The 14,027-nt window shown below is 45.1% G+C and overlaps 2 protein-coding genes across 2 annotated transcripts; both read left to right on the top strand.

Annotated features, from left to right (window-relative positions):
• LOC8065603 lies at positions 9,891–10,628 on the top strand. Its single transcript, XM_002438947.2, has one exon. It carries the CDS (start codon positions 9,891–9,893, stop codon positions 10,626–10,628), a length of 738 nt encoding a protein of 245 aa, XP_002438992.1.
• On the top strand, positions 11,476–13,129 carry LOC8064970. The gene is made up of 4 exons (XM_002438946.2): positions 11,476–11,978; positions 12,065–12,149; positions 12,450–12,565; positions 12,662–13,129. Exons 1-4 carry the CDS (start codon positions 11,634–11,636, stop codon positions 12,869–12,871), a joined length of 756 nt encoding a protein of 251 aa, XP_002438991.1. The 5' UTR covers positions 11,476–11,633; the 3' UTR covers positions 12,872–13,129.

Raw genomic sequence — 14,027 nt, 5'->3', positions numbered from 1 at the left:
TTACCCATGAGTCATGATTTACCCTTTCGCCCGAGGTAGCTAATCTCTTAACCCCCTTCCTAGGGAGGTCGGCAGGGATCACTATAAAGCCTTTCAAAAGTTCGTCTAACATGTTAGGGCCGCAAGGTTTCCTTTGCGAGCAGATATAGATACCCCATTCCGAATGGCACAATGACACGCATCCTATACACATAGAGACAGGGGCTCGCACTATACCCGTGTCGGTTCAGCCCCTCCGCCCTTTCGGGTAACCTCTAACAAGCTAGAAAAGGTCTTCATACTGAGCTAAAGCCAGAGCCATTATAGCCCTCATGGTTGCACTGTTGTCCCGGTTATCACTTACAGATAAAACATCAAATGGCTAAAAAGTCATTTTTATCATTTATTACTTAACATTAATCTAGTCACAAGATCATAGTCATAGAAATAAAACCCAAATACTATACTTGCCTTAATCCAATTGCTCTTGATGATTCTGCTGGTCTTACTAGTTGTCCAAGGCTCTGATCTCGATCACTGAAGCACTCTTGATCACCACGAATTGTTTACCGACTAAACTCGATCATCGATCACACAAACAAACAAAGAAAACATACACGAAGCAAACAAGGCTACAATTAGAACAGTACACCAATCATATAAAAACAGTATGAAAAGTTTATAAAATGATTATACGCATCGCTACGATCACACGAACGTAAAGATCACGAAAAACGGAGCTAAAACGGAGAAGATATGGCCTAAACAAACTGGTGTATTTTGTTTGTATCTCTAGATTTATTTTTCTAAAGGGAAAACGGCAATAATGCTGGATTGACATCATGGTGATGTCATCGTGATCTCATCATGCTAATTAGCCATCGGAGCCCACACGGAGAGGCTCCATCGCCAGCAAATTTGGTGTTCGGCAGCGTTTAGAAACAGAGAAGAGTTTATCTGAATAATGTACGTAAATTTCAGAGAAGCTCAAAGAAAAAAGAAGTTGCTGAATTATGGTACAATCAGAATGAAGCTAGCATGACTTAATTATGGAAACTGAATTAAAAAAGGGTTTAATCTATGGACACAAGGACGATCGGTGAACTCACCTAGGTCAAAGATGATGATGGGGGCGGACAGTGAACAACTGGTGGCTTAAGATGACGGCGGCGCTTCCTGCAAACATCGTCAGCGGCAGCTAGGGCTTGGGCGATGTAACGCTGGTTGATGGAGATCACATTGTAGAGAAAGAGAAAACATAATTTTATTTTACTATCTTAGGAATTTCCAAATTAAAGGCTTTTCATATGGTAGTTTTTGGTGTGCTTTGTCTAAGGAGTTGGTACATATATATAGGGAGAGAAACTCCTCACCTACATGTTAACTAGCGGTATGGTACTAATTGATTTGCAACCTTCATCTTTACTAATAGGCCTAATTAATTATTAAAGCCCATTAGTAAATAAAAATATGGTCTTGGGATTTATTATGATTATTGTAACTGGGTTTTGACGTTGGAAAATAGTAATAGATTTATTATTTTTGGAATTAATTATTTTCATGGATAAAATAATTCTAGAGAAGTCTAGAAGTATTATTTAAACTATGAAAAATATTCTAAAAGCTCTGAAAATTTGGAGAAAATTTTCAGAGACATTATGGAATATGAGGAACTCAAATAATGTATTTGGACCTCATGACAAGATAATTTGGGGCATCTAAAAATTAGATTTATGCTCATAGAAAAGGCTAGAAAAATTTCCGAGAAGTTTATAGAGATTGTTTGACGGATGAGGAACTGAAAGGAGTGATTTGGGTTGTAGAGAAAATATTTTAGGAAGCTTCAAATAAAAAGTTGAGCGGAGAAACAAGGAATTTGGTTATAGATAAAGATAAAGACGTACTGGTCAAGGAAGATCGATCTACTAAACGCATTTTAAAAAACTTTGCTCACTCAACACATAAAGGAGCAACAAGCCAACATCACATCAAAACATATGCACCAGCATGTATGCACAACAATATTGCTAAGGCTTATGATAACTTTTAATTTAATGAAAAATATTATTTTCCTTATATTTTTATGAGCACAAAATACAAAACTGAATAAATTTTTATCTATTTTGAAAAGAGCAAATTTTTGGGTGTTACAACACCACTGGACTGGGTCGTGCTTGTGTAGGCATCGTGTCGTATCGTCGTGCCACAGGCTACATGGACATTTATACTCTTTCCCTCTTCCATAGTACCTTGGCCCCTGCAAAGCACGACATGGAGGTTGACACTGCCAAGGAGCTCATTGTCACTGCAAGGGCTATCAAGGACCTCGTTGCCGCCTAGGAGAAGCACGTAGTGCCGCACGGGCTACCGTTGAGCAAACCATGCAGCATGGGCTGTCGAGGAGCATGCTGCTGCCATTTGGTGGCCCTGCTCCAGCGTGGAGCGATGAGAGTTGCCACAACAAATATGGAGACATAGGGCTGATTTATTACGAGAGAAAAACACTGCTAAATGACTGACAGATTTGCCTCTACCATTGTTTCAAGAACATGGCTGATCCCAATTGTACACGTCCCCGGGTCGACGTTCTTTTTTTAATGAAATGCAAATTTATTAACGGTATGCATGATGCCGTAACAAAGGGTGAAGCAGAGTCTGCATGAAAAACAAGTTTAATCCTTTGGTCGTGTATACGTACACGTAGGTCTTATTCGATAGCGCTTGTCTTTAGGGGCTCCTCCTGTTTTCACTACTGTAAACAGCTTCTGTTACTAAACTTTTTGAGAGGGCTTTTCTGCATGAGCTGGGGCCAGAGGCAGAGAGAGAAACCTGCAAAACGGGTCCTTAGCTTCACGTTTTGCGCTGCGCTCGATGGACACGTGGGTCTCGTCCGTCCAGCTCGACGTCGCGTGTCTGGCGGTCCTATTGACGATCATATTCGAAAGTCGTGGGAATGTATTGGCAGGCAGGCGTGTTGACCTGACCGGCAGAGAAGCGAGTGCAGGACAGCTGACAATTAGTGACAACAATAAACAATTGGCCATCGCCGTCCCTTCATCAATGTTGCCGGCACTCAGGTTTGCACCGTTCCGGGTGGGGGTCATCGTCAGAGAGAGAAAGGCACCAACGCAAGGAAGGAAGAAAGCTACTTCCTCCCTCCTCAAACCATAAGATATTTCAAGAATTTTTAAGAATTAAAAATTTTTAAATTTAACCAAACTTATATGATACAACAATAATATTTATAATACTGACTAAATATTATTGGATTCTTTATTAATTATATTTTTATGGTATACCTATTCAATATTATAAATTTTTATAGTTTTTTCTATAATTTTAATTAAGCTTAAAATGTTTTTCTATGGGTGCGCAGCAGTGTCACACAAAACACGTGGGTGCGCAGCTCACGGGCTGGTATGTATTGGCATGGTAGTGGTAGGTGCACGACCAAGAGGCTGACCGTTTGCCGTTTGCGTTATTTTTTTTTTTGAAAGTTCGCCGTGCTTTGACACTGACCTTGCTTGTTTACTTTCAATTTTTTTTGCAAAATATAAATAGTAGTGTTTTCGTTTGTATTTGATAAATATTGTCCAATTATGGGCTAACTAGACTCAGAAGATTCGTCTCACAAATTACAGACTGTGTAACTAGTTATTTCTTTTATCTATATTTAGTGTTCCATGCATGTGCCGCAAAATTCGATGTGACGGGAAATATGAAAAATTTTGCAAAATATTTTGGAAAAACAAGGCCTTATATTAGCAGCATAAAGCTGATAGCAACCAGAAACATTACATGTTTACATAATTCAGTGCGTGTGGGAGGAGTGAGCTCCAACCACCTGCCGATTCTTTAGCGCCTTCGGTCTCCGCAATGCGTGTCCCTGACACACCTGTGACGAAAACCGTCAGACACCTCGGCAACACGTGTCTTCGACCAGCCATCACACGATTTTCACCTAATACGACGAAAAAATTCCTCAGTGTGTGTGATTTGGAAATTTATCATCTGTTTTTATTTTCCGTCCATTATACTCTCTTCTCATCATCCTGTCTCCATGCACTCTCTAGAGCATAAGAGTTATACCTAGTTTCACTAATAAGAGTAATAATTCGTGTGTCCAGTGACTTGAACTTACGACGGTGATGAATTAGAAATTAGAGTTTTGATTGGTTTATGTTCCTTTGGTAATCTAAAGTTACAACACATGTTTATACGAGTTTGAATAGCCCACCTCTAACGATGTTATCAAGTCTAATTCCAAAACGTATTATAATGATTTCCAGAAACATATTAGAATGTATGACACAAGATATAAGTTCCGTTATAATATAGTGACATACTTATTAGTATATAATATAATCTAAAAAAGGAGGAGGAAAAATTAGTCTTACAATGCAGCAAACTGCAGGGTGATGGCTGCAACCGATCTCAAAGTTATGAATATTTCTGGACCTGTTATGAGAGTCTAGCCCGCAGAGAGCCCAATTATGGCGCCAGTCGTATCTTCTCCGGTGTTCACCATTTCGTCGACATCTTTTGCCTCAAACATCCTCCATCCTTCCAGATTCAAAGCCCTACTGCGATGACCAATCCCTTTATTCTTTACCACACTGACATAAATACTTTAGTTCCGAGCTGAAAATATAAATTTTACATGGAGTTAATTTCAGTAAGTGGATATGTGTGCCGTATGGAACATATGAAATGGAGTCTCCCTGAAGGTCAGGGTGTGTACGTAATTTTTTTGCGAATAGGTCGTAACCTATTTTTCATTAAGAGGACAGGAAAGTTTAAAAGTTACACGACATCGACGAGCTCTGACTGTTCCACATTCGCTGACAAGACACTAGCGTACGGGACCAACCAAGAACACCGACAAGATAGAGCAAGAGTCTAGCAATTACAACACATTCTAAGGACTGTACGACACTATAAATTGCAATCGTGGGTACAACTAGACAAGGCAGAGCATAAAATCTTAGCCTATTCGACGTCCCTCACCAGACCACGAATATGGCATCTCCCCAAAAAGAGAGCCTCCATGGCTTCCTACTTTACATGGAGCAGTGTTGTGGCGACAACCTGCTGAAACTCCTCAAAAGATGCCTCATCAGGCTTATCAATCTCGACCTCAGGCCCGAGTTTTTTCATGAGCACCTTTCTTGCCTAGGCGTCCGACTTCACTGCTTTGAACTTACTCTTAGCAGCTAAACGGGGGCTGCGCTTGGGGACAAAATCGCTATCATCAGCAACCTTGGGATCTTTGGTGATGTGCAACCTAGGTGAGACACAATCAGCGGCTGCTGGAGTGGCCGCTTGAAGGCTTCGATGAAAGACTGCACAATGCTTATTGGGCCATTCCAGAAGCTACCCGATGGCAACCCATCCACATGCCATCGACCCACAACTATGCTTGAGTGAAGACAATGGTCAGGGGGCTTCATCCTCTGAGGAAGCATCATCAACATGCCCAGGAGACGCGACCACCAATGGTGGAGTTGTAGCTATCCGGATGATATGGAGTGACACGATGAGATCCACCAGTATTGGATCATCCGCAACATCCTGACTGGCTTGTCCAACATTGAAGCGCAGAGATAACATCAATGGATTAACATCGGAAAGGATCCCACTGGGCATCCCAACACGACGTGGCTCATCGTGGTTGGCAGGTGACGTAGCCATGGCGGTAGTGTTAGCCACTTGCACAACATGAAGCTTATGCTTTTGCTTGCCCTTTTTTTTTGATGCCTCCGACCACAAACACAACCAGAGTCTAAAGAATCGCCATGGGTCATAGGCCGAGCTGCACCCACAACGACATCATCTGCAACATAAATAGAGCGACAGGCTTGATGATCACCATTGCCCCTGGGTACCGAGCTGGCATGGCATGGTTAGTTGCAATGATAGACAAGGTGCCCGAGGCGCCGACAATGCAGGCACCGTGGGGGCAACTTGCAGGTTGCTGCTCGATGCGATGAGGAGCGGCAGTTGAAGCACTTGTCGCGCAAGTCCTCCGTAATGCGCCTCGCGCACCATCCCCCGCCGTTTCGGGTACGCTAGAGCTGGCCTCCATTCCGCCGAACCAACTAGAAACGAGCACCTTTTGCCAGCTGTCGGCATCATGAGCGAAGAAGCGGCGCTGAGAGCCTACAGTCACCCGTGCTTGAGCCTCTATGGACTGGCACGCGTTGGGCAATGATAAGGATGAGCTGCGGACGCGGTCCACACTAACGACGCTTGCTAGGGGTTAACTGGTAATGTCAAACTTCCAGTGACCAGCAGCTAGGCTCAGATGCGAGAAACTAAGAAAGCCCATTGCTGGCCATGGGTGATCACTAAGGCCTTGTTCGGTTACTCTGGATTGTGCCCAGGAATCATTCCAGTTCAACAATGGTTATACAAATTATTACATAAGGAATCCGGTTAGGAATAAGGGATGTGTCGTCCGTCGTCGTTCCTGTGCACATCCCAAACACACATAAAGCAAGGGCCCAAATTTGGTGTGTCTTTAAAGATTTAATACTAAGTGTATGTTTGGCACAACCCATCTTCACAGCTTCTCCCCCTAGAAAATAACTGCAAATAATCAGATTAAGTCAACTAATTCAAATTAATTATAATTATAATTTTCAGAAATTTGAAGTTTAGTGTGTTACATAATGATTTCTACATGCGGTGTCTTAGGACAAAGTAGTTTATGTATTGTTAGTGCCCTAACGAACGCATGGATGGTATCGGTATACACTGCACGGCCAAGAAAAAAAAAACATGCCCAAATCACCAGGTCGACGTTGATTATTTGCATTACAATTTATTACAAAGACGAGTAACGAGCCTGCATGAAAAACAAGTTTGATCGATCCATTGTATTGGTCGTGTATGTGTGCTTGCTTCACGTTTTCCGGTCCGGCCGCTCGATGGGCAAGTGCGTCGTCCGGCACTCCGGCTCGACGTCGTCGATGGGACTGGACGGCACGAGCTGAGTGCGCACGCACGACGACTGTCTCGCCACTCACCGGAGACGGCGGAGAGGCCGGCCGGAGACTCTCTCACTAGGCACTAGGTAGCAATTCACGCGTGTATGGCCGGCGGTCCGTATTGACGAATCAGCATATGTGAAGTAACCATGCATGCATCAACTTTTAATGTTCCTGGGCAGGCAGGCAGGTTGACCTGATGACCGGCCGGCCGGCCGGTCACCGGCGAAATGAAACGAGTGCAAGTGCAGGACAGCTGACATCAATTGGCCGCCGCCGTGGCGCCGTCCTTTTAATGTTGCCGGCACTCAAGTTTTGCGGGGGCACCACACGTCCACACGTTGCGGCGGCCGGGTGGGTGGGTCGGAGAGGGAGAGAAAGCACCAATGTGCAATACTGCAAGATATATAGCTCGTCGTCGTGGTGAATATCCGACCGGCAACGGCGGCTGGACGACTGAGACTTCGACGACCTCGACTCTCGTCATGTATCAGAAGCAATCCGATCGACTCCGACGAGGTGGCGATGGCGATGGCGCATGCACGAGAGCCCACTCGGCCACTGCATGCGGGCCATGGTTCGTCGCCGGGGGCCGGGACTGGACCGCCCGCCGCCGGATTGGAGAGGTCACTGCGGCTCCATCTCTCCGTCGTCGGCATTTAGGCCTACTAGTTTTCAAAATATTTAAAAATTTTTCGTCATATCAAATCTTTGTATAGAACATTAAATATATATAAAAAATAACTAATTACATATTTTATCTGTAATTTACGAGACTAATGTTTTAAACTTAGTTAGTCTATAATTAAATAATAATTATAAAATACAAACGAAAGTTCTCTGGTAGCCAAAGTTAAAAATTTTTACGAACTAAACAAGGCCTTATTGCATGGTGCTGAGCTCATCATGCTCATCTTTGGCTGGTGTCTCAGAGTGTCACGTAGGAGTAGGCTTTGTTTAGTTATAAATTTTTTTATAAAATAAACACTATGTTATTTTTGTTTATATTTAATAAATATTATTTAATTACAAACTAATTATGTTTAAAAAATCGTCTATAAATTATAGACGAACTATATAATTAACTATTTTTAATTTATAATTAGTATTTCATATATATAACTTAAAATTCGACATAACCAGAAATCTTGAATATTTTATAAAATTTACAGCAAGTAAACAAGTCTGTAGTGGTAGGTACACGACGAGAGTCTGACCGTTTGGTTTGATCCTGACGGGTGACGGCCTGACCACCACCTGTTGATTGTCCGCCGGCGCCTGCGAGTATCGACCAATCCCCCGTTGGAGACTTGGACGCCTTCGCTGCTGCTAGCTGACTTTCCACGGCCCACGGTCTTTTCCTTTTCCACAGCCCACGGCCCACTAGCTCTTACATCGTTTCTGGGCCAGGATTCTCGCATCATAAAGTAGAGTCTGGCCCACAAAAGCCCATTTATATTTCCTAGACAGTGATCTACTTCTTTTTTTCTTCCCCCGACGACAGGTTCTCTCTGTTTCGGGTATACAAATATCCTGTGATCAAATAACTCTGAATTTTTAATCACTTTATTACCCATTGTAATTGAAGCCCACTATTTTGTTAATTACTGTACAACGTAACATGTATAAAATCTATCTATGCATTTTTCTTTTCTTTTCTTTTTCCAAATTGAATGGTTCTTTTTGTATCCCCTCTTGGATATGTAATAACTAGCTAGTATTACTTCCTCCATTCTAGATAATTTTGCTATGCACACGCTACATCTATAGTTATCTATAAAAGCCAAAATGACCGAGGGGTATTAGGGTCTGTTTGGCATAGTGAAGCTATCGTGAGCCTTTTCTAAAACAGATTCATATGTGAAGTTATTTTTTTTCTTCTCTCACAAAGACATATATTGAGATGAAGTTGAAAAAAATAGTTTATTCTACCTCTCTCCTCTATTTTCTTTCTTCACTCATGTATGAAGTTGTTGATGAAGCTATTTTGTCAAACAACTTTTTCAAAATAGCTCACCTTTATCTAAAAAGTTGCTCACGAAGTTTTTTTCTAAAAGAATAACTTCACTAGTGAAGTTGAGCTGTGCCAAATAAGACCCTAATTATTGTATCATAAAACACTTGTTTGGATTTCATTTCATTAAGCATATACTCCCTCCGCCCCACAAATAAATGTATTTTTTTGACTCCTTCGATTCGTGTTTGACTATTCGTCTTATTTAAATTTTTTGTGCAAATAATAAAATAAATTATCATTATAAAAATATATCTAACAATAAAATAAGTCATAAATAAATAAATAATATTTATTATTATTTTTTGAATAAGACGAACGGTCAAACATGAATCAAAGAAATGCAATTATTTGTGGGAGAGAGGGAGTAGGTCCGTGTGCCGGATATGTGATGTGAAATGGAGGGAGTATTCGTGAAGGTAAGGGTGTGTACGTAATCATCACTTCATGGGGCTTAACTGGTAATGTCAGACTGTCAGTGACCAGCTGCTGGGCCCAGATGCGAGAAACTGAGAAAGCCCATTGCTGGCCATGGGTGTTCACTGATGATGTGTCCTCGTTCTTCCTGCAACCCGGCCCGGACACACTGAAAGGCAGCAGGGGCCCAGATCTGATGTGTCTGATGATTTAAATTTAAAACTAATAAGTAGCGCAAGACTGAAGCTCTAAAGCAAGCAAGCGAGGCGAGCAAGGAGGCACCTTGAGCTTGCAGATTAGGATTAGCTCCGGAAAAGGAAGCTGGGGAAGAGAGCAAGGAATGAAGCGGAGATACCAAACCCTTCCCTTCCCCAACCTTAACCATGCTTCCCTCTGCTTTGCCCCCCATGCCACTCCTCCAGTATTAATCCCTTCCATCCCGGCCCCGCCGGCACGGCACGGCACAGCGGCGCCGGAGTGAGCTAGCAGCAATGTCCAGCAACACAGAGCCAGGCCACGGTCCCCATTATGCCACTGCCGCCGCCACTCCCACCGGCGGCGTCGGCGTCGAGGCGCCGGCGCAGCACAACGGCCACAGCGGGCACCACAAGCGGCGGCACGACGTGCAGCGGATCCGGCAGGAGGAGCGGCGCCGGAGCTCCGGGCTGGTGTGGGCGCTGGTGATCCTGTGCACGGTGCTGGCCATCGGCGTGATCGTGACGGGCGTCACCGTGTTCGCCGTGTACCTGCTGTACAAGCCCAAGACGCCGTACCTGCTGGTCTCCGACGCGCGGCTGGAGAGGCTGGTGTACGACCAGTCGGGCACCATCCGGGACCTGCAGCTGGCGCTCACGGTGCTGGCGGAGAACTCCAACTCCAAGACCGACGCCACCTTCTCCCGCGTCAACCTCGCCGTCGGCTTCCGCGGCGCCGAGGTGGCGCTGCTGCGGGCCGGAACCTTCGCCGTGCCGCGCCGCAGCTTCTTGCCGCTCCGGTACCAGGTGGTGTCGGCGGGGCGGCAGCTCAGCCCTGAAGGGATGGAGGCCATGGCCGGCGCGCTCCGGGCCGCCGTCGTGCCGCTCGACCTCTTCGGCAAGGCGCGCACCACCTGGAAAGTCGGCATCTTCGCCTCGCTCCAGTTCTGGACGCGCATCAACTGCCGATTCCTCTTCAACTACCCCGGCAACGGCACCGCCATGCCCATCGATTGCCGCTCCAAGTCGCCGTAGCGTCCCCTCTCTGTTCCGGCCTCCAGGCAGGCTCCAGCCATTATTCACCTGCAGCCTCTGCCCTCTGTTCTGCCATTCATTTGTTCATTCCCTCAGCAACCAACACAAATTCGACAGATGCTTATGTCAATGCGCCATTCTTGTACAGACCAAAACAAAAATAATGCTGGTATGGTACAGTACATAGATTGATAGATACTCCTACTGTGCAGGAACACACATTTCGTATAATCTTATCATTATTATGTATAAGTACACTTCAGTTTTCGTCCTATTGTTATTAATTGTTGAACGAATTAGTTCACTTCGGTGCTGCACCAACTTGTGAATTGTGATGCTAAGATGTAAATACATAATTTCGTGAGCATTACTGATTTACTGCAATTTGAAATCAAATTCTGAGAGGATTATGTAATCTGATTTACATCTCGCTCTGTTTTTCACCTTTTTTTTTCACGAAGTTTCCGTTGGGCCTGGCTTCTATGGACAACAACATATCGGATGCCATGGGCCGATACATAAAGCCCAGTAATGATAACACAGCTACTGGGGCCAGTCAACGGTCAACCAAACCAATCGGGCAGTCCCACTCACACACACACGACGAGACACGGCACGAGCGGACGAGCCGTCGACCGTCGTGTTCCGGTGCGGGTGTGTGGCGGCGGAGTTCGCGGGAGGAATGGCTGGCCGGCGGGAGCCCAGATCAGCCTCAATCATGCATCGACCAGCCATCCGAGGATGGAATTATCTCCGTCGCCAACCACCACTCACCACTGGGCGACGGGGGCTGATGAGCGGGCGCCTCCGCCGACGTGGACTCGCTGCCAGCCCCGCCCCGCAACGCGACGAACGAGAACGACGACGGGAGTGTCCGCGCCCGCCAGCGCGGTGCAGCGAACGTGGCGCACCACTTGTCGCGCTCTCCGGCGCCGTCTACTTAACCGCCCCGGCAGCGAGCGGAGTCGGGAGACGGCGGTTCGACTCTCCGTTCCAGCCACAGCAATGAAGCCCAGGCCTCTAGATTACGGTTGCGGCCCGGCAGCGGCGGCGGCGGCGGGGTGCGCTGGATGGGCGTGGAGGCCGAGGCCGCGCGGGGGCGGGAGGTCACCAGGGGTGTCGCCCAAGTGCTCCAACTCTCCCAACTCGGCGGCGGCGGCGGGAGCGGTGCACTCGGAGCACCACCGCCGCGGCGACAGCGTGGTGCTGCTCCGCCCGGTGGAGCTGCCCGGGACGGGGTACGGGTCGGAGGTGGAGGCGCGGATCGAGAGGGTCATCTTCGCCTGCCGCTTCATGACCTTCCTCGGCATCGGTGGCTTGCTCCTCGGCTCCGTCCCTTGTTTCCTCAAGGTGTTCTCTCGCTTCATTGATTGATTCGAGCGTACGGGCTTTATCTCCCCTTAATTTGTGATGAACTGAAGCTTCGGATTCTGCAGGGAAGCGTTCATGTGATGAATGCCTTCGTCGACTACTACCTGCACGGCGGAGGGAAGCTCATACTCATGCTGCTGGAAGCCATTGGTAACCAAATCCACTCACCTGATGCTTGTTCCATACCTCAAATAAGCACTGTTATGTGGTTATCTACTGTAACCCTTAACTTCATGCCATAATGTACAATTCTAAGCCATTGGTAACCAAATCCACTCACCTGATGCTTGTTCCATATCTCAAATAACCACTGTTATGTGGCTAATCACTGTAACCCTTAACTTCATGCCACAAATGTACAATTCTACTATGATATCATTGCCGCATGCTCAAATCTGTTAACGATGGGCCTAATGGCTTTCTGTTGTGCATTGCCTGTTTCACATCCAGAAATGTTTCTCATTGGAACGGTCACGTTTGTCTTGGGGATTGGCTTGTACGAGCTCTTCATCAGCACCATAGACTCCTCTTATGGGTCCAACCTCTTCGGCCTTTTCAGCCTTCCGGTTGGTTCACATGCACATCCCTATCAGTGATACTCCTGAGGCAGCAAAGAATTGCAGTCAATCGCAGTTTCTTGACATCTCTGTTTCTGTCTGTAGGATCGGCCCAAGTGGGTTGAAATCAAGTCGTTAGATGATCTCAAGACAAAGCTGGGTCATGTCATTGTCCTGGTTCTACTGGTTGGCATATTCGAGAAGAGCAAGAGGGTGACCATTACATCCTGTACTGATCTCTTATGCTTTGCTGGATCGATTTTCCTATGTTCAGTTTGCCTCTACCTACTTTCCAGGCTCAATACCAGCAAATGAGGCAGCCATGCCTGAAATAAGAGTGTTTGTATATAAGTGATTGGTCTGTTCTGTTGCTGTGCAATGCCTCAGGTTGTGTTCTTGCAGTAATTAACTGGGAAGTGTGGAGATACAGATTTCCCATGTACTCATGTATGGCTAGGGAGTTTCAGTTAGGCACAACCACACTACATTGAGTATCGTCCTGTATGTGTAGCTCGATGTAATGCAATCAATACTGATATTCTCTTGAGCAAGCTTATTTCAGTTTTGTTTTTAGTATGGGTGCTTTTGAAGAGACTTTCACTACTATGGAAAGGAAAAACTGACTGGTTAATTGGTTTTTGATAGAAAGAAATGCCCATATTGATGTCTTCTGTTCTGTATTATGAACAGATTTGAAGCGAGCAACCATACCTTTCCCTTTTTCTCATCCCCATATTTGGTGATATAGAAATGTTCGTACATTATCCCTCTTTGGTAGGCTGTTATTGTTATTTAGGCACTTGCCCCAGTTAAACCTTGTCAATATGATGGTGATCCATACTATATTTGATGAATGGAGGTTCCTTGTCTGATGGTATCACATGAGGTTTATTTCTTGTGCTGCAGCTAGCTTGTGGATGAACTGAAGCACATAATCTTAGTGCATATGTAACCTTTGTCATGTATTAAGTGATAAATTTGTGACTTTATTTATTCAAGATCAAGACAATATTATGAAGCATTCCTGCGCTGACGTTCTTACAATAAATAAGATCAAGGAACCTAGATTGTGTACTATGTATTATCATTTTTAACAGTTCGATGAGGAACTATTACTACTACTACTACTATTGATGCTCCAGTTTTACAACTACATTCAAACCAAGCGTCCACACATATCTGGTGTATGTGGGTGTCAAACGCTTTCTTTTGAGGTATGTTTCTGATCTTAAGTACTTATTTACAAGTTCTCTAACCATTCAATATTTTGATGTTTTCTAGTTGGATACACCGATGCATTCTTGAATATCGCGTGGCACCTTTGTCTAACATGACTTGGTATTTAGCATTTGCCTTTCCCAAAGGAAAATCACTGAGGAACAAGAGTGTTGTGGCAGAATGATGGAAACTTCATGCTTTATGACCTTTGGTCAAGTTTACAGCACTTTTTTCTTGGGGTCATTGAATGAAG

This window comes from Sorghum bicolor, chromosome 10, assembly GCF_000003195.3.
Source record: "Sorghum bicolor cultivar BTx623 chromosome 10, Sorghum_bicolor_NCBIv3, whole genome shotgun sequence".
NCBI classification, from domain to species: Eukaryota; Viridiplantae; Streptophyta; class Magnoliopsida; order Poales; family Poaceae; genus Sorghum; species Sorghum bicolor.
The sequence above is the reverse complement of the archived record's forward strand: the minus strand, read 5'-3'. Positions and strand labels throughout refer to the sequence as shown.

What these genes read in the sequence shown, in the direction of transcription:
- LOC8065603 (XM_002438947.2), top strand. Translation starts at nt 9,891, where the DNA reads ATGTCCAGCAACACAGAGCCAGGCCACGGTCCCCATTATGCCACTGCC.
- LOC8064970 (XM_002438946.2), top strand. Translation starts at nt 11,634, where the DNA reads ATGAAGCCCAGGCCTCTAGATTACGGTTGCGGCCCGGCAGCGGCGGCG. An exon ending in CCGTCCCTTGTTTCCTCAAG is followed by an intron (nt 11,979 to 12,064) that starts GTGTTCTCTCGC and finishes CGGATTCTGCAG; the next exon opens with GGAAGCGTTCATGTGATGAA. An exon ending in CATGCTGCTGGAAGCCATTG is followed by an intron (nt 12,150 to 12,449) that starts GTAACCAAATCC and finishes TTTCACATCCAG; the next exon opens with AAATGTTTCTCATTGGAACG.